Source organism: Urocitellus parryii, chromosome 8 (assembly GCF_045843805.1).
Source record: "Urocitellus parryii isolate mUroPar1 chromosome 8, mUroPar1.hap1, whole genome shotgun sequence".
NCBI classification, from domain to species: Eukaryota; Metazoa; Chordata; class Mammalia; order Rodentia; family Sciuridae; genus Urocitellus; species Urocitellus parryii.
The window spans coordinates 99,274,777-99,293,050 of NC_135538.1; the positions used below are offsets into that span (position 1 = coordinate 99,274,777).

The 18,274-nt window shown below is 45.5% G+C and overlaps 2 protein-coding genes across 3 annotated transcripts in view; one reads left to right on the forward strand and one right to left on the reverse strand.

Moving 5' to 3' along the window:
• Window positions 1–10,681, forward strand: part of Tram2 (translocation associated membrane protein 2) — a 76,767-nt gene extending 66,086 nt beyond the window's left edge. Inside the window, exons 6-11 of the mRNA XM_026400898.2 lie at window positions 267–351; window positions 930–1,000; window positions 2,457–2,561; window positions 2,838–2,981; window positions 3,798–3,961; window positions 5,261–10,681. Coding sequence (XP_026256683.1) covers window positions 267–351; window positions 930–1,000; window positions 2,457–2,561; window positions 2,838–2,981; window positions 3,798–3,961; window positions 5,261–5,334 — 643 coding nt within the window. The 3' untranslated portion in view covers window positions 5,335–10,681. The remainder of the gene's footprint in view (window positions 1–266; window positions 352–929; window positions 1,001–2,456; window positions 2,562–2,837; window positions 2,982–3,797; window positions 3,962–5,260) is intronic.
• A 4,042-nt stretch (window positions 10,682–14,723) lies between these two features.
• Window positions 14,724–18,274, reverse strand: part of Efhc1 (EF-hand domain containing 1) — a 52,621-nt gene continuing 49,070 nt past the window's right edge. For both annotated transcript variants that reach the window (XM_026400896.2, XM_026400897.2), the window contains 2 exons: window positions 16,202–16,412; window positions 14,724–14,795 (listed from right to left, as the gene is read on the reverse strand). In XM_026400896.2, the coding sequence (XP_026256681.1) occupies window positions 14,724–14,795; window positions 16,202–16,412 (283 nt within the window). The remainder of the gene's footprint in view (window positions 14,796–16,201; window positions 16,413–18,274) is intronic.

Consider the following 18,274-nt stretch of genomic DNA (forward strand, 5'->3'; position numbering starts at 1 on the left):
ATGTCCATCCAAAGTGCCCTGGAATCAGCACCTTCCTCAGCTTTCCCTTCTGGAGGCTGAAGAACTCCTCCTCCTTTGTACACTTGTGATACTGCTTTTTTCTTCCATGGACTTTACATGTCCCTTTAGATGGTCTTGTATATGGCATGGCCACTGTGGATGTAGTGGTGGCAGGCCTTGCCCCCGAGCTCCTGGACCTGCGTGCTTGGCAAGCACCAGCGGAATGTGGTGCTGTACCCTCTTTGAGACTCCTCCCTCTTCTCCAGCTTCCAGGTGAAGTTTTTCTACCTGTGCCAGCTGGCCTACTGGTTGCATGCACTTCCTGAGCTTTACTTCCAGAAGGTACGGAAGGTGAGTATGTGCTTTTCCTGCCACTCCAGGGAGTTCCTTCATTCTCTACTCCCCTCCTGTGTTCCCTTTGCTGCCTCCCTTCCCTTTCTCCAGAGCACAGGGTGTGGGCTGGTGATGGGGTGTTTGGTGCTTGAGGTAAATGCTAACTCAGCCTCTGTGGTAGTGCCTTTTGGAACCTCATGAGCGGCCACCAGTGTCAGTCTCTTGCCTGCCTCTCTCAGGAGTGTGGCTTTGGGCAAAATCTAATGTCAAGATCCTGGAGAGATGTTTGCCACTCCCACAGCTTTTTAAAAAAATTGTTTCACTCTGAATTAATTCCAAAAGCCCTCTTCCCCAGTCGCCATGTTCTACTCCTCAATCCACACCTTGCCCTCTGAAACGAGACCCGAAGCCGCTGCCTCACCCTTGAACTTTGCAGCAGCCCAGCACGACCGGACTCTGGTGTGACATGTACTATGAGTTAAAGCCACCCAGTCCTGGAGGGGTTAGGGGACCTGGCCCTCACGCTTTCCCTGCATTCCCTGCATCCTCAGGTAGGGAAGGGACAAGTTTACTGTCTGCGGCTCTTTTGTTTCCAGGAGGAGATTCCCCGCCAGCTCCAGTACATTTGCCTGTACCTGATCCACATAGCCGGAGCATACCTCTTAAAGTGAGTGAGACCTTGAGCCACCAGAGTTCCTTTCCTTCTTATGTCCCTGCTATTCACAATCATTCAATTAGAAGGCATTGATTAGATGCCCTCTGTGTATCAGGTACCATGCTAAGACATGGGGACACAGAGAAGGATAATAGAACGTTGTTTGATCTTCAGTGGTTCATTCTCTATCTGGTAGGAGAGATATAGACAATTTACTGTAAGGACAATTTACTGTGATGAGCACTATAATAAGGTCTGTTTCACCAGCCATGGGAAGTCAGAGAGTGATAGCCTCAACCTGAAGAAAACCAGAGAAGACTTTGACAGATGCTGGCCCTTGAACCATGGCTTTGCAGATTAAAGGTCCCCTGAAGCTGGGCTTCCACCTCAGTGTCCAAGTGCTGCTTGAGCCCATGACCCTAGGATTCCCTTCTCTTTGGTTTATAATGTCATGAAGAGTAGTTTACTGCTTGATTTTTCTAGAAGTACACAGAGTTGCTATAGTGTTTGATCTTTTCTTTTTTTTTCTTTTTTTTTTTTTTTTTTAGTTGTTGGTGGACCTTTATTTTTATTTAGAACCTCACACATGCTAGGCAAGCGTTCTACCACTGAGCCACACCCTAGCCCTAGAGTTTGATCTTGAGGGTCTCTTTTATGTAGGATGAAAAGGTCATTTCATTTATAATTTGGACTTCACCTGAGCTTTATTCACATAGGGTTGAGCACCCTATACTTCCTCTAGGCTGTCATTTGAGTGCTTGCTATGTGTAACTTTTGCTAGTGCCTGGAGGTCTGCGAGCCCCTGTCTCCTGGGTTCTCACAGCAGGCATCCTGTGAGAATGACTGGGTTGGGTTAATAGAGTCCAGGAGGGTAGCATTGCTCAACCTCTGGTCTCCCAGAGAGGCCTAAAGCCAAGTCACTTCCTGGATGGGCCTTGGAGGGGTGCAGGTTGTGTGTGCCAGCTCTGCCTGGTATTGGATGCTCATGGGTCACATGTAGCATGGGTCTAAGGAAACCACTCTTCACCATCTCCCCAATGGTTTTGCACGGAGCACCACACAGGAAGAGTGCCTCCTGCTTCCCCACTCTCAGCTTGAAGGACTGGGTAATGATATCACATAGCAGGAACCCTTTATGTTTCCAACCTCTGCACACTTGTTCTGAGCACCTTTTATGTGCTTGGTTCTAGCAGGATGATGAGTGAGTGCTATGAAGAGCCTATGTCAGGTCCATGGTGGGAACAGACAAGGGCAACTGACCCAGATAGGGCAGGGAAGAGCCGAGGGAGGTTAGGCTTTGGGAAAAACTCCTAAAAGTGCAATAGCTAATCTGAATATTAAAGGATGAATCAGGGCCTGCCCAGCAAGTGGAGTAGAAAGCAGTGTCCAGGCACATGGGACAGCCTAGGACAAGATGGGGCCATGGTTTCTGCTTGTGGGGAGGGTAAAGCTCATCTTTTGTCTGCAGCTTGAGCCGCCTGGGCCTGATCTTGCTGCTTTTGCAGTACTCCACTGAGTTCCTCTTCCACATGGCACGACTCTTCTACTTCGCAGACGAAAACAATGAGAAACTGTAAGTAGAGCTGCCAGGGACTGGCCCACTCAGAGGCCTTAGGAACATGGGCCTCCCCTGAGACCTGAGCGGGTAGAGGCTCTTGTCCTGGGTTTACGTGCTTACTTGTCTGCAGGCTGCACCTAAGGTTTTTTGGTGGTGGGGGAGCATCTTACTGAAGATACCTCTCAAGTACCTTACTAGGCCCTCTTTGAGTCCTCTTCCCACTCAGGGTCTGAGTGAAGGTTCTTTCAAGAGCTGTAAAGATTAACATCTGTTTTCTGCCTCTGTGAGTAGGTTTAATGCCTGGGCTGCTGTGTTTGGGGTCACACGCCTCTTCATTCTCACCCTCGCTGTACTGGCCATTGGCTTTGGACTGGCTCGCATGGAAAACCAGGCATTTGACCCTGAGAAAGGGAACTTCAATACCTTGCTTTGCAGGTGAGTTGGGCAGAAGCCCAAGGTGATGAATCAGGGCTCCCTGAGACCTGCTGGAACCTTCTGAACTTGGCACAGCTCCTGCAGAAGGTCAAGAGGCAGCAGACCTTTGAGTCTCCCAAATGCTGAGGTTTAGCTGGAAATCTCTAAACATCAGGCCTGAGGGGAGAGGAGATACCAGCCTTCTGCTTCCCTCAAAACCTTCTTTACTTCCTGGCTCTGGTTTGCTCAGACTGCAGTCAGGATCTCAATCCAAATACAAATCCTCTTACCTTTGTGCAACACTTTGTGGTGCACAAGAGGTTTTACGTCTGGTCTTTCAGTTGATCCTTACAACCATGTGAGGACTCTTTAAACCCCTATCATCCAGAGGTTGGCTGGTGGTCAAGGGAAACAACCAGAAGCCATATGCTACCATGAGTACACAGGCCTTGGAAGGTGTGACTATCCAAGGTTGCTGCTCTTTTAAGTGACATGCTGGATGAGAAGCCACTCTCAGAATTATTTCAGGTATATCATAATTCAGTCATTTGAATTCTACCCATATCTGTGGAGTTTATATTAGCCTTATTCTGTGCTATGGATATGAGGTTCCTCCCAGGCATGAGAGTAGTGTGATTGTGGAGCTTGATGCATAACCACCTCTTTCCCATCTCTCTTACTTCAGCATTGCTGAAGTGTGCTAGTATAATGACCACAGCACATGCTCTTCCTAATGATAGTGGCAATGTGAGGGGACTGGCCATGGAAGCCGTACAGTCCAGGCCTTGTCTCCCCATTTGATGACGCTGGTCTAAGCCCCGCCCTCATGCCTCACAGGCTCTGCATGCTACTGCTGGTGTGTGCTGCCCAGGCCTGGCTCATGTGGCGCTTCATCCACTCCCAGCTGAGGCATTGGCGGGAATACTGGAATGAGCAGAACGCCAAGCGGAGAGTCCCAGCTGCCCCAAGGCTTCCAGCCAGGCTCATCAAGAGAGAATCTGGTGAGTGCCAGGGCCCGAGGCTAAGAGAGGGTGAGGTCTGTCTGGGATGGGTGGGGAGGAGCTGGCGGCTCTTGGGCACGCCACACACGAGTCTTGCTGGCTCCTCCTTCCTGACTATTTCCCTGGGCCTGGGGCTCCGTGACTGGCGCGTGGCTGGGCATGGGCCAAGGACAGAGTGTGGGCAGGGCTGGCCCTAACTAGGCCAGGATCCCAGGCCACTGTGGGGCAGGGCTGTGCTGGGTGGGGACCCCTGGCGGGAAACATGTCCTCAGGGTGGTTTCTGGAGCCCAGCCAAGTTCTGCTGCTGCTGCTGCTGCTGCTGCCACCCCCACCCATGCCCTGTGCTACACAGTACCCTGCTGTGTCCTCACCTGCCCTTGTGTTCTGCATCTCGGCCTACCTCTGCTTCCTGGATTGTTGGCTCCTTCTCTGTTCAGGAATGACTCACAATGACACAGTGCTAAGTGGGTGGCAGGGGTGGGACACCTACCTGTCCTTTGGCCCTTACACACACCCCACTTATTACCTACCCCCATAGGTCCCTGAGCATTCCCAGCCCTTCACTTCCTGTCCAGCCTGGGAGCTTGTCTGCACTGGGATCTGTTTTCTGACTCACCTGCCTTTCTCCAGGCAGCTGCCTGCTTGGCAAGGGCTTATGTGTTTGAAGCAGACACGTGCGCAGCTGGATGTGAGGAGGAGGCCTGGGGGTTGGGGAGTGGCCAGAGGCTGCCTCTGAAGTGCCTATTTGATTTGGATCAAGCACATGGAAGTCTTTTCCACAACAATAAAAGGGCACAATTTTTCTGCCAGAGGAGTTTGAGGCATCTGAGTAAGGCCTTTCCCTAAAGCCTTTTGTACCCTCTCTCTGTTGCCCCCCATTCTTAGGAGCTATTGCTGAAATGAGTTGGTGCCCCGTAGAAGCCTGAAAGGAACTGTGGGCACTAGCATCATTTAGGTGACTCCAGGGAGCTCTCACCTCAGCCCCAGGCCTGGGCAGGAGGGCATCTACCTGATACCTGTTTCTGTGTGTCATCCCCAGCCCCTAGGCTTTAGCACAATCAGTAACCTAGCACCTCAAATGGAGCCATTTGTCTAAGATACTGGGGAAAGCAGAAACCTACCCAGAGCTGTCAACACTTCTATTTGCTATAGGAAACTGCTGCCCAATGTCCACTTTGGCTCTTGGGGGTACATCAGGAGGGCTGAGTGGCCCCACTCCTTGATCTGCCCCTATCCTTTGTTCTCCTGCTTCAGTCCTGGCAGAAACCCCACATATGTCTGTCTCTTTCCACTTCCCAGGTTATCATGAAAATGGAGTTGTGAAAGCAGAGAATGGAACATCCCCACGGACTAAGAAACTCAAGTCTCCTTAAGGCCAAAGTGCTGAGAACAGGAATCCTCTTGGTGGGGGCCCAACAGGGAGGCAAGGAACCCAGGCCCCCAACACTGCCTCCTCCTTCCTCCTTGACATGCTCCGTCTCAAATAGCAGAAACCTGTCTTCAGAGAGGGGGGGTTTCTGTTTCTTCTTGGCTTTCTCTTCTTATTCTTCCATAAACCATTCTCAATAAAGCCAAAAATCTTCCTCTGTCACTCCCTCAAGCCACTTACGGCCTCACCTCTGTCCTGTGTTGGGTTTTCTAGAAACCTAGATCCTCATGGTTATTCTTCTGCTCACCTCTTTTTTCTCTTCCTTCGTGGCTGCTGCTTTTTCTTCTTACTTCTTTATTTCACTTTAACGTGCAATTTTTCTGTGTCTGGTTTTTACCATGGGAGGGAGCTAAGATTGTGGTCCTGTCCATCACTCCCAGGACCTGTCCATCTGGAAGCCTTGTGCCAAGGAGCTTCACGTGGGGCTGGTAGCAGGCCCCTTGGTGGTCCTTATGCGGATGGGCAGGAAGAGGAGAGGCCTGCCCTCTTGGATCGTAATCTCCTTGGTGCTGATTAACTGATGAGGTGTCTGATTCCAGTTCTACACACGCCATCTTGAGGCACAGCAGCCACTGCTGGTTGTGAATGCCGAGGCATTTGGCTTTGGGACATGGCAACATGATCCAGGAGGACGATATTGACTCTGTTGGGTCCCATGACTCCAGAGGGCTTCCCGTGCTGGAGTTGTATTGAAACCAGCCTGTACTCACTCTGGAGGAAAGTGCTAAAGGAGGACAAGTCTTCCCACTTGTAGAGCAAGAGCAAAGCATGCCGAGCAGCAGGCAGACTCGTAACACGACAGGAGACACAGGAGTCAGCCTGGGCCATTCTCCAGCAATGCCAACCGCTGTTGTTTCTTCAACCATTCACCAGCACTCAAAACCAAACAGTTAGCAAACCTGCCTGAGATGCGCTGGTCTGGAGTCCAGAACCAGCCAACCCTGTCAGGTCAAACTTTCTACCTTGACTTCATCTCTGTAGCTGCAGAAACACTAAGCCTCAAGGGCTCCACCCTACACCAGTCCCCTGGTGCCCCAGAGAGGGTCACCTGGCCATCTGCCCTCTGGCCTTACTTGTGAGTGTTCTTTGGAATCCTTGTCGCTTGCTGATGTTTATTGAGCACAACTACAGCGAGAGCTAGGGTTGACTCAGAGTCGCTCTTCTAGCTGGATGAGGATGAGCAGAAGAGCCCTGTTGACAGAAGTCTTCTGTCTCCCTCCCTGTGATGTTCTTTCCTGTCCCCTCCACCTGAAGACAACGCTGCCAGGTCCTTAAGCTGTCTTGCGAGGACTTCCTGAATAGGAGGTAGGCTTGAAAAGGTCCTGATTAAGAACCCCTGAGCCCTGTGCTGAGGCAACAGGGAGCAGTTCTTGGTGGCACAGGAATGCTAATGTCACCTAGCATACTGACCCTCTCTTTGACATGGCAGAGATCAGACCTTGGATTTTTATCCAAAAATGGGGAAAAGGGTCTTTTCATCAAGGCAGTTCCCCTTCTCCAAGTCACTTGGAGAACATTGTAGACAAAGTTTAAGTTACCAGTAACCGAGGGATCTGTTTCCAAACACCACTGTAGACTTCCATCTCTGTCTGGGGTAAGCATACAGAATTGGAAAGACTGCCCTTGGTTTCTTTTGATTGCCCTTAGAAAGTAGGACAATGTTTTTGAGAGTGTGCATTTTCCTCTAACCTTCCTCTCCTTCCCTGACCCTTCTCTGGGCTGCACAGAAGAATGTTGGTAAGCAGGGTAGCTTGGTATTAACTCAGCAGAGCTGATCTGAAACCCCCTTGCCACTTCAGGCCAACAGCCCTTACATAGACAGTAACTGAGTTCATACTTACCTGGCCTGAAACTACTCATGGAGAGAGTATTGAGCCAAGCCAGCAGCCTTTTAAACCCACCTTCCTCCCGCATTGGCTCAGATGACCTTCTGGGTTCTCCCCAGGCTGTCATAGCCTCACCAGCCTTCTGTAGGAGGTCTCTTACCCTCAGGTGAGTCAGTCTGAGCTGCTGAGTCATGCCCCCAGTGGATACTTAGAGCATGCTTGCAGTGCTCTGAGGGCTAGGGATGTGGTAGTGAGCAGAGCAGCTGAAGTCCTGGATCCAGCCGCCCCCATTCTCTTGTATGGGTTTTCATTGCTCTGTCCCGGGATACATGGCTCCATGTTTCTTACATCTCCTGCAAGCTTCCAGTGCTGCTGGTGTATCATGCCTTGGGCATGGTACCATGAACCTTGCAGCTAGGGTCAACTTAGAGTGTTTCCTAAAGGACAAGGGTTGGTTCAGTCATGGGAGTTTGTATAATCTTATTCTGCATTAAGAGAAAAACCCCTGAGACCATGGGGTAAACATGGAATTGGAAAGATCTACCCTGGGTTTCTTTTTATTACCCTTAGAAAGCAGGTCAGTTTTTTTGAAAGTGCATTTTTCTTCCTCTCCTTCCTGACATCTTGCCATCCTGGGCTTCAGGGATGTTTGTGGATGCTTAGAGGTTAATGTTAGGGTATTTCCTTCCCCCACCTGCCTCCCTGGCACATTTATGTCGCAGCAAAGTCAAGACTTTGGCAAGCTGACACAAACCGTGTTGCCAGAGTTTAAATAAGTCAATTCCACTTGATCCTGAGAGCAGGTTGGGCTAGCTTGTACTAACTTGAGCACTGTGGCTATGTTTTCATTTTTGTTTAGTCTATCCTATCCCCAAAGCACCAAGCCACTTGTGCAGGCCTTGCAGACCCCTCCATTGGAGAGGCAGCTTAGCACCATCCGCCAAGGGCAAAAGAAAAGATGCTCATCTACCTCAGTCACTGCCTCTCTACATCCCTGACTGGTACAGCTGCACTCAGATGCCAGCAGATGGCAGTGGTAGGAGAGGGAGGCCATTTTGGTGGATAGAGGAGCCCCTGCTGCCAATTCTCCCAAGTTCAGTAATGGGAAAGTTATTTTTACCTTCCAGGCACTGATAGCTGCACTATTAATAAGTTTCATGTGTTCTTGTTGAAGGTAGTGTATGGTTCTGGGGGAAAAGGGAGTTTACCAACACTTAAATCAAAAGAGACATGTGTTCTGGCTACCGTCACAGTGTTTCCCTTGACTGGAATCCCTGGGACCCTAAAGCCAGGGGTGGGTTTGTGCATCTAGGTTTTCAGACCTCTTTCCTCAGTACCCCTGGATTTTTGTCTCAGTGGTAAATAAGAAAGAGGTTGCATGCCCTCCAAAAATTCCACAATGTAAAGTTACGTAACATGGAAGCTTTAATTACAAGAGGCTTGCCAACACCTTTGGCTATGGAAGGCCTTGGTTTGCATTTCTTTGATAGGTGTCAGTCTTTCCTGTTTATTTTGCCTATATCTGGGGTGGGAAAAGGTAGGATTGTCTGAACATAACTAACTTCCCTAATGTCTAAGGGCTTCAGTGTCTCAAGTGGATCTTAAACCCTTATGGCCTCTGTTCTCCACTGATGGAGAGGGCTGAGGGACCGAGAGTCAGGGCAGTTGGGTGGTCTTTCTCCTCTCCTGCTCCTGAGCTTACAGTCTTTTTCCTCAGGAGAGAGAGTGGTGGTTACTGGAGAGCCATCAGTTCATTTGAAAACCTAAGAATAAATTGGAGCCCTCTGGCCCGTGCTCCACTGTGAGGAAGCCTTCACCAGCTTCCCACCTTCTCCCTGTTTGCATGAGTATTAACTACACCTCCTGAGAGGCTAGAAAAGGCCACGCCTCCTTTGTGGCCTCACCTCCCACTCATGTCCTCTTTATGGAGATGGCTGGATCAGCACAGCCCTGAAGATAAAAAGCATTCAGACTTGCAGGCTCTACATGGCCTTTTAGTGTTTGGCAACCCCCGTAGAATTTTTGTGATTGTCTTAAGCAGATCTGTTCTTGTGTAATAAGTGCCTTATGTTGCCGTGTGGCCTTTGTTTGTACTGTATGGCCAGCCCCCAGTTGCCAGGGCTCTGGGCTTTGAGTATATGCAGCCAAGGATACCATCATACCTCACTCAGTACAGTACATATAAAAGGGACACGGACCGACAGTTTTTCCTCATTTACTTTGACACCCTCCCTACATAGTAGTAGGCTCTGTGTTATCTGCTTCATTTCTGCCTCTCCCTGTAGGGGCTCACTTCTGGCCTGCTGGAGGGCTATAGAAGCCTGTGAGTGGCCCAAGGGCAGGCACCTGTGCCTTGTGCTTGTGAAGGGAAGCAGCGAGGCTCCAGCACTACCCCTGCAGCCCCTGTACCCTGCCTCACACAGAAGCCCTGACCTTTGTCTCCTCTCACCCCATATTAGAAACAAAGGCACCCTTGCTGTAACCTCTTCTGATCTATTTCACTTCCCAAAGTTTGTGGAAGGTGTTTACTTGTACTTCCTGGTCCAGAGACCTAACTCCTTACCTGTTTGGCAGAGAGTTTAGTCCAGCACTTGCAGAACTGCTATAGCTCCTGATTGGGGTGACCTTGTGTTAGTAGCCACAACCTCCTCCCTGCCCCTCACCTGCCTGCGTGCCTGTTCCCACCCTTCCGGGTTGTGCAATAACCCTCCCAGCCCGTGGTCTTTTCCACAGGCCTTTCTGTCCCTTACATTGCCCTGCAATAGGTGGGGAGGAGGGACCTTTGGGAGGGATAGTCATCATCCCTTACAGAAGAAATGTCAGCCATTTCCCCATGTTGCTGTCACTCATGATCCTGGGTGGGTTTCTGTGGCCCTCTTGTAGAACGTGTGGTATCATCTTAGAAGTCTTTATATTTAAAAATAAAAAAATCTGTTGAAAAGGAGAAAAAAACATCCTCAGGATGGGACCTAAGTCAGCGTCTGGGAATACAATCTGTGTGAGGCCCGTGGTGTCACCATCACTCTGTAAAAATGTTTCAGAGTTTCTTGTGCACATGGAGAGGATGGAGAATCAGCCCTGGGTGGAGAGCCCTGAGGTCTGAGCAGGTCTGGCTGTGGGAGTGAGTACCACCGTCCTGTTGGGTGCAGATTCGAGTGTTTATGTGTTGAGACTACAAACCTCACTTTTCAGTTCCTCTGAAATAAACATCTGAAGGATGAACTGAGGCTGCTGGTGCCCTGAGCAACTCATAATGCAAATGTGGACAAGTTGTCTTTGTTTTTCTACTTTAGCCTGTTCATGTTATGGACCAAATTTCCACAAGGAACTCAAGGAAAATTTGTACCTGCCGTATTTATGCTTTCATGTAAAAGGGTTGGGGGGAGGGATGTCTATTTTACTTTTGGTGAACTTTTTTCAAAATCCTTTTTCCACTGTTTCTGTCTGGTTTTAAAACAAATTACAGTTTTGTATGGATTTTTTAATGTACATTTTGAAACAAATGATCAAATATTTTCTGTAATAACTGAATAAAAGGCATAGAATTATCAGTCTTAATCGTCTCTGAAATAACTTGACATGCCTCTATGTAGGAGTGCTTTTTAATCTGGATACTTATGTTTACTTGACAAGTGACTTTACATCAGTTTTAGCCCTCATGTCTAAAACTTTTCACTCCATAGTCATTTCTTGTGTTTCTTGAAATATATTTGTTCACTGTGGTGATATGAATCAGGGAATTGGAATGAAGGATGGAGAATCAGTTATAAAAAGTACTAGATGGTAATATGTATCATTTTAATTCAATCTATAACAAGTAAAGTAGAAAAGGGGATTTTCTTAGCATGGGGTTCGTGAGCAGGCGGCTCCAGAAGGAAGCTCTCTATGCTTAATGCCTGCTATCATATGACGTCATTTGACTTAGAGGACATATGCTTCAGTGCCACCAAGTATGTTGGTGCTGACTAGAAGTCATCCCAGTATTAGTAGTAATGGTGGGCACTTAGGATTTTTGATGTCACTTATATGGCCTGCTGTTTCCTGTAGCTGAAGCTCAGGAGATGAGTTCAGTGACAGGTACAGTTAGTCATAGACACCCACAGGATGAGAATTACCAGAGAGCATCTGCTTGAGGTGAAGGTGAGTGGACCTAATCGGGGAGGGGGAGCTTTGGCAGGGTTGAGTTGGAGTCCTGCTGTGTGTGAGAAACCAGGTGACTCCAGCACTTAACCTCCCTCATGAGAGAAGATAGGTGACCTAGCTAGGGGTTTTGTTTTTGTTTTATAGGAAATGGTGATAGTGAATAAGTAAAGCTGTCAAACATTTTTTTAAAGTGAACCTGTTCATACTTGGGTGCCAGCGAGATATTCAGGAGTCACTTACCTGAGTGAATCTCGATTCTCTGGAAACATTTAGAGAAGTCTTCTCTACTTGTTGGTCCCAAACACCCTCAAAGACATGGGTTTAGTACACCTAATTATTAGGTGGCATTTTCAAGGCCCCCGAGTGGTACAGACAGGGTGCCGGCTCAGGATAGTCAGTAGTGGCTACCTCACAGACTATCTTCCTCCACAAGATATGATTAGCCCTGAATCCACAAATCACCCTCATGAGTCTTAGACATATCCTTCAGTTAAAGCTGATAGCTGTGGCTTCCAGTGTGCCTCCAATGCCAGTGCTACTTGGTAATGGAAATTCTCTATTTCTGATTAAACTCCTTGGTGGCCAATTGGAAATGATGGCCATTTCTTCCTACAATATTGCTTGCTGTAGCTAACTCTGCTGTCTTCCTTCACCTGAGCCCAGCTGTAACTGTGGCATGTGGTAATTAGTGACATCTAATGGCTGCACTGCCATTCAGGATTTTAGTAAAAAAGTGATTTGCTCTGATTTTGGTGATTCCTACAGTTGCTGCCTTGTGGAAACTTAACGGGTGAACAGTGTGAGGACACCAAAGAAATGCCCTGCTGGCTAGGGTCTTTCATGAGATAGTGCTCATACCTTGTGATGGTGCTGTCAGATCTTAGCTTCTCAATCTTGGGTGAGCTTGGGAAGGGAGGCCAGGTGAGAAGTAGAAAGCAAACTTGAGGAATATATGAACCTTATTCAACCTAGCTGAGATGCTTCTATTAATTGTAGTGGGGCTGAAAGTTTAATCCTAGTACTCAGTAATTGAATAGAAAGATGTTTCTTGTATCTGGTGGAAAAGATAAAGAGAAATAAAGAGAAAGTCTATAAACACTTGGATTTCAAAGGGCAGGTAAGAGGATGTTCCTAAATCTCCATTTCAGCTAAGGCCCGATGCCGAGGACAAAAATTGGTAAGTATTTCCACATGCTGCCAATTGAGCTGATCCATGAAAGATTTGCATTGGAGGTACCCAAAGCTTTTGTGAGTTTCTGTCTTCCTCAGGAGGCAGAGATGATGGAGAATGGATTGGAGACTGCAGACTTCTGAAAAGGGCATCAGGATATAGCAGGTCTGCAAGCTAAGTAAGGGGTAGATGGGGTGGGGATGACTTTAACAGATGTGATTTGACGTGTCTCTTGGAGTTTGGAGAGCACAAGGTTTGGGGTGCCTGATTCTCATCTAAAACAAGTCTCAAGGATAGCTACCTAACTGCAGAACCAAGAGAATCTTTCAGCATGAGTGCGCACACCCTGGCAGGGCTGAAAGGGCCCCATTCTGACAGATGAAGAACCTGGGCAGCAGACTGTTATAGCAGGGCAGTCAGTTGGCTACTAGACAATTTGCATCTGAGAATCCTGCACAAGGAGGTTCCCTGTGTGAAGGTGACCTAAGAATACACACGGTATTGGACACACGGTACTCAGCCTTCACCCCAGATTATGATGATATTACCCGACAGAAATGAGAAGTTTCCCTTTTCCTCTGGTTCTGCCCTCTAACCCTTCCTAGATCCTACTTGGTCCCAAACAGCAGCTGGCCTGAATAGAGACAGAGGGAACAAAAGCCAGAGAAAGGACTTTGCCTGTCCCAACACATACACTGTACTAATGGCTTCCAGGCCTGAGGCAAGACTGAGCTGGGAAAACAGGATAGAATTTAGTATTTTTAAAGATTGAAGTGGACTTTTTAAATATTTGAGAATTTTAAAATAGCTATGAATGACTGAAGGAAACAAAATATGAGTTCTTCCTGAGATAATAACCTGGAACAAAAGGAGGCATCAACAATGCATCTACAGCCTTTAAACTGGTTAAAGGTAACAGCTCATTAGGGAAGGAAAGATCAAGGGCAGCTTCCCAGCAATTCTGAGGAGGCCCAGGCATCCTTGGTCCTGTGTAACTCCATCCTCATTCGTGCCATATTTTGGATGGCACGGAAGAATTTGAGATGGCATTTGAAAAGATGAAGTTGGTAAATGACTTCGATTAAAGAGCAGCACTGGCTAGAAAGTCATTTAGAACTCATTAGAGAGCCAACAACTGCTACCAGTCTTCCCGCACTATCTTAATGCCAGACTCTCTAAAAGAGCAGGTTTTCTACTTTTTTAAACAGCAAGAAAAACATTTTACTTCATAACCCATCAAATACACTCAGGAAACAAGTTTCATGAAAATACATACTCTACATTTGTTCCACACCGATCTTTTATATTCCATTTTTTAAAAATGCAGGTCGACTAATGGGCCTTGAACCAGAGTTTTAAAAACACATACTATGTTTCTCTACAATATCGGGACAGGCAGGTAGGTAGTGGTGGGGGCCACTGGCTGGCAGCAACAGCGATGCTATACGCTAATTTTCAATATTCCAAATGTTTCTAGAAAATTCTCATTCATCCTGCCTTAATCATGCTATATGTTACAGTTTTCCAGAAACAGAACCAACAGAATGTGTATGTATGGGTATAGACATATACAAAGAAAGAAATGAGTAGTAGTATAAATGATTACTACCATGAGAAATGATTCACATTTTGGAGCCTAAGCTCCTTAAGCTGAAGGTGAGTTGGCAAGCTAGAGCTGAGCGAGAGCTGAGGGTATAGTTCCAATTTGAGTCCAAATGCCTGAGACTCAGGACATCTGATGGTGTAGCTCCTTTCTGAGGCCTGAAGGTGAAGGACTGTTGTTTCAGATTGAGTTTGAAGGCAGTCAGGCAGGAGGAATTTGCTAGTACTCAGGGGAGGGTCAGCCATTTTGTTTTGTCCAGGCCTTCAGATGACTAGTTGGGCCCAACCACTTTGGGGAAGGCAATCTGCTTTGCTTACCAATTCAGATGTATTCTGAATCAAAAACAGAATAATGTTTGATGAAATATCTGGGTAGTCTGTGTCCCAGTCAATTGACACATAAAATTAACTATAACAATACCCCAACCACCCAAAATAAGGCACTAATCCTATAAAAACCAATTTAATTGAGATTTTTGGAGAAGTGAAATATAACCAAAAAAGAAATATAACTTCAGAAGCTCTACAAGATATATTTCCAATTGTGGATCCAACATAAAAAAATTATATTGTATTATCTCATCAGCCATATCAGTTTGAGAAAGCACGAACAAAGTTATAATAGTCAATTCTGTCTTCTCCATGGGAGCACATCCTGATTAACTGCAGAAGAGAGCAAAGAGAACAAATGAGACAGGTGGGCTTCCAACTTAACTGCAGAGCACACTTATCCCCCACCTTTGTAAACCCAAAGTTCAGTTTTTATATCCTCAGTTGATTCATAAATGATCCTATGAACCTTGTAGGTAGGTCAGACATTGCCATCATCTTCAACTTAATGAAACCAAAGTTGGATGGTATAAATTACCTGCCCAAGATTTCAAGATGAACACCCATATTTATAAGGGTGCTGTCATTTTCAAAGCAAATTGTTTCAAGTAGAAGCCTTTGTCTACCAGGAAATAAGACTCTTATATAGTAGGTTCCTAATACTGCAACCTAATAAAAGAATCTAGTTCTATTACTGTTTATACTGTGTCCCCTGAAACTCAGCTGTGACTGATAACAGAATGATTTCCTGTGGTTGTCTTTGTAAGACATGTGCAAATCTACCCCACCTTTCCCTTCCCTGTCTCACTTCCCAATGACAGCCATTCCTCTCTCCCAAGTCAGTTTCCATGTCATATGGTATAAATTACTAAAAATCAAAGTAGGCATGCTGTCAATATAAGGTATGGGGAGTTAACTGGATGTTTGGCCCACATGAACAAATACCCTTCTTTCTGCCCGCCTCTACTCCTTGCTAATATTCCTGTTCATAAAAACTACTCATCTATAACCTAGTCACTTTAGCCTAAACAAAATCCTTTCCTAAATGAATCTTTAATTCTGAACTTGGTTTTTGCTTAAATATCTTCAAGAAGGGCTATAGAATTTCAATGTTCTTAGTGTGAATATTTTGAAGATAGTAAGCCAGAGTCCTTGGCAAATGTGTTAGGGGGATGGATTTTGTTCTGACTTTCAGGGGAACCCTGACTAAAGGAATTAGTAATGAAGGAACAGCATGAAACTTAATTGATTTATGAAAATTCTAGGAGAAGAACTTCCTTGCCTTTTGTCTATTTGTGGCTGACCATACCCCTTACATACTGCTTGGGCAGAGTTTGCGTCCACATGCTAGCCCTACTGAGGGGCTAAGCTACACGTTGGCCGTGAAGGGCATTAAAGGCTTTCCACCATCCTGTTCAATCAACTAGTCTTTGGGTCTCCTCTTGGCAGCTCCCCATCCAGGGTCATCTCTGCTGCCTTCCTTCAGTCCTGACGTATTGGTCTATCAACACTCTGTGCTATCTAGTCCCAGGCCCACTTATTGAGAAGCCCTTCAACAGAAATTAAACAAGGATGCCAATGCTAGAATCGGGGAAAATACCATAATCAAGGACAGTAGTTATGATTGGAATATCCTAAATCTCCCTCATTTAAAACAAAATACACATACAATTGCCTTTAGGAAAGAATGATTGGTGCTTAGCCTCTACAATCAACCCCCAAAAGGAATTCATACCAACCTCCTTAACCAAGGAGTCATCAATTGGGATGTTAAAGGATTCACAGATTTTAAAGAACATCTCTCTGTCCACATATCCTAATGCTTCCTTGTCATGAGCTTGAAATGCTTCATGTATGTTATCTTTGCATGAATAATCTTTCAGTTGCTTCTGGACTGTGTCAATTAAGGCTTCCAGTTCCTGCTTGCCTGGCTCCTCTTTAGCTTGCTTGCTGTAGAGAAAGGAAGGACATGACTGGACATGGTATTTATTCTTGACCAATCTTATCTTAGTGACCAAAGTTCTCACTTGGTGGAGTCAGGGAAGCTTCTAATGACAAACAGCTTTGACAAAGAGCTGACCAGTAGAACACTTGCCCATGGAAGCTGGCTGATGACCAATGCCCACATTGGGATGGCCTGACAGGGGGCAGTTTTTCATTGCCTCTCTTTTTGCCATATGTTAAATCACTGCACCACAAAGAGCCAAAGCTAATACCACCGCCATCCCAAATTTGGTATTTACAGGAACCACATGATTGTCTCTTCCTGCTTTGCAGATTAACATTACCTATCTAAAAATAAATGTCTGAGTGTTTTAAAAAATATGCATATAACTATGCAGCCAGAAATCTCTTGTAGTTTTAACTTTCTTTCTCCAATTCTCCCTGAATTTTGTGAAGGCTCATCTATGGAAGTTAAGGGGCTACCCTATGTGGCGGTGAGAAGTTTAAGCTTAGCCTTTACTGAAATGAAGAGAAATTAATAACAGAGCATTAGGAAGAGGAAGGCCTGTCCCTTCAAAACACAGCTCCATAAGTAGAAGCTCAATTTTTATTTCCTTTGAACAAGAAGCAACAGCTACAAAACTGAGGAATTTTAGAGCTAGAAAAGTTTCCCACATATTCATAAATTCTTTTAGAACAAAATGAACCCAGATAAACCCAGTAAGCATTCTTCCCTTTTTCAGTGATTGGAAAACAGACTTAAAGACCTATCCCAGATTCACATCAGAGGCAAGACCAGAACTCACGTCTCACTCCATTCCAACATGTTCTTTCAAGGATGCCTGACTACCTCTTACTGAATCCCTCTCCTGCCATGACTTCAAAACCACTAACCCACTGAATTTCTATTCTTATTTTTTCTTGTATATAATATTCAAAATGTTCACTGTTGTAACTAGCCTCTTTTAAATTAAGTTCCTTTTACCTACTGTTGATGGTTGCTGGGAGAGATATAAAGTGGTATAATCTTTCAGGAGTCATTTTAAACAAGGAGCAAATGGTCAAGCAAAGAATTCCAAATAATTTATCCTAGGGAAATAATCATGGATTGTATGAAAAGATAAATCTATGAGAATGTTTTTAGATAGCCTAAATAGCCAAAAATAGGAAATTGGTTAAAATACTTTAATCAAGTAATGGAATAATAATGAAGCCATCAACAATGTGGCAGAAAGAGTGAAAGATTGTTAGAAAATTGAGGTATTCGAGTATGAAAACAAAGTGCTAGCTTTTGTGTAAAACTCATGGGAGAATAAAAATATATATTCAAATTTGCCTATATTATGTAAAGAAACTCTGGGAAGATAATTTTAAAAAAAGAAAACAATGAAAGACAGTCTCCTATGGGGAATGAAGTAAGTAGTAGATGGAATATTTGAGTATAAGGTCTACCCAAAATATATTAAGCTATCAATGTTCCATAAAATATTTCAAAATATCAGGAATATTTATGGTTGACTATCAAGTAAAGTCAGTTAAATAGTATGATAGAATTAGTACATTTCATATGCATATTAAAAAACAAAATATTAGAAGTCATCTCTGGGATATGAGATTTTCAACATATTTTTGCTTATATTTATTTGCATTTGCATGGAAATGGAAGGAGACCCTCATTGTTATACAAAATTACATATAAGAGGATGTGAGGGGAAAGGAAAAAAAACAAAACAAGGGAGAGAAATGAATTACAGTAGATGGGGTAGAGAGAGAAGATGGGAGGGGAGGGGTGGGGAGGGGGGATAGTAAAGGATAAGAAAGGTAGCAGAATACAACAGTCACTAGTATGGCAATATGTAAAAACGTGG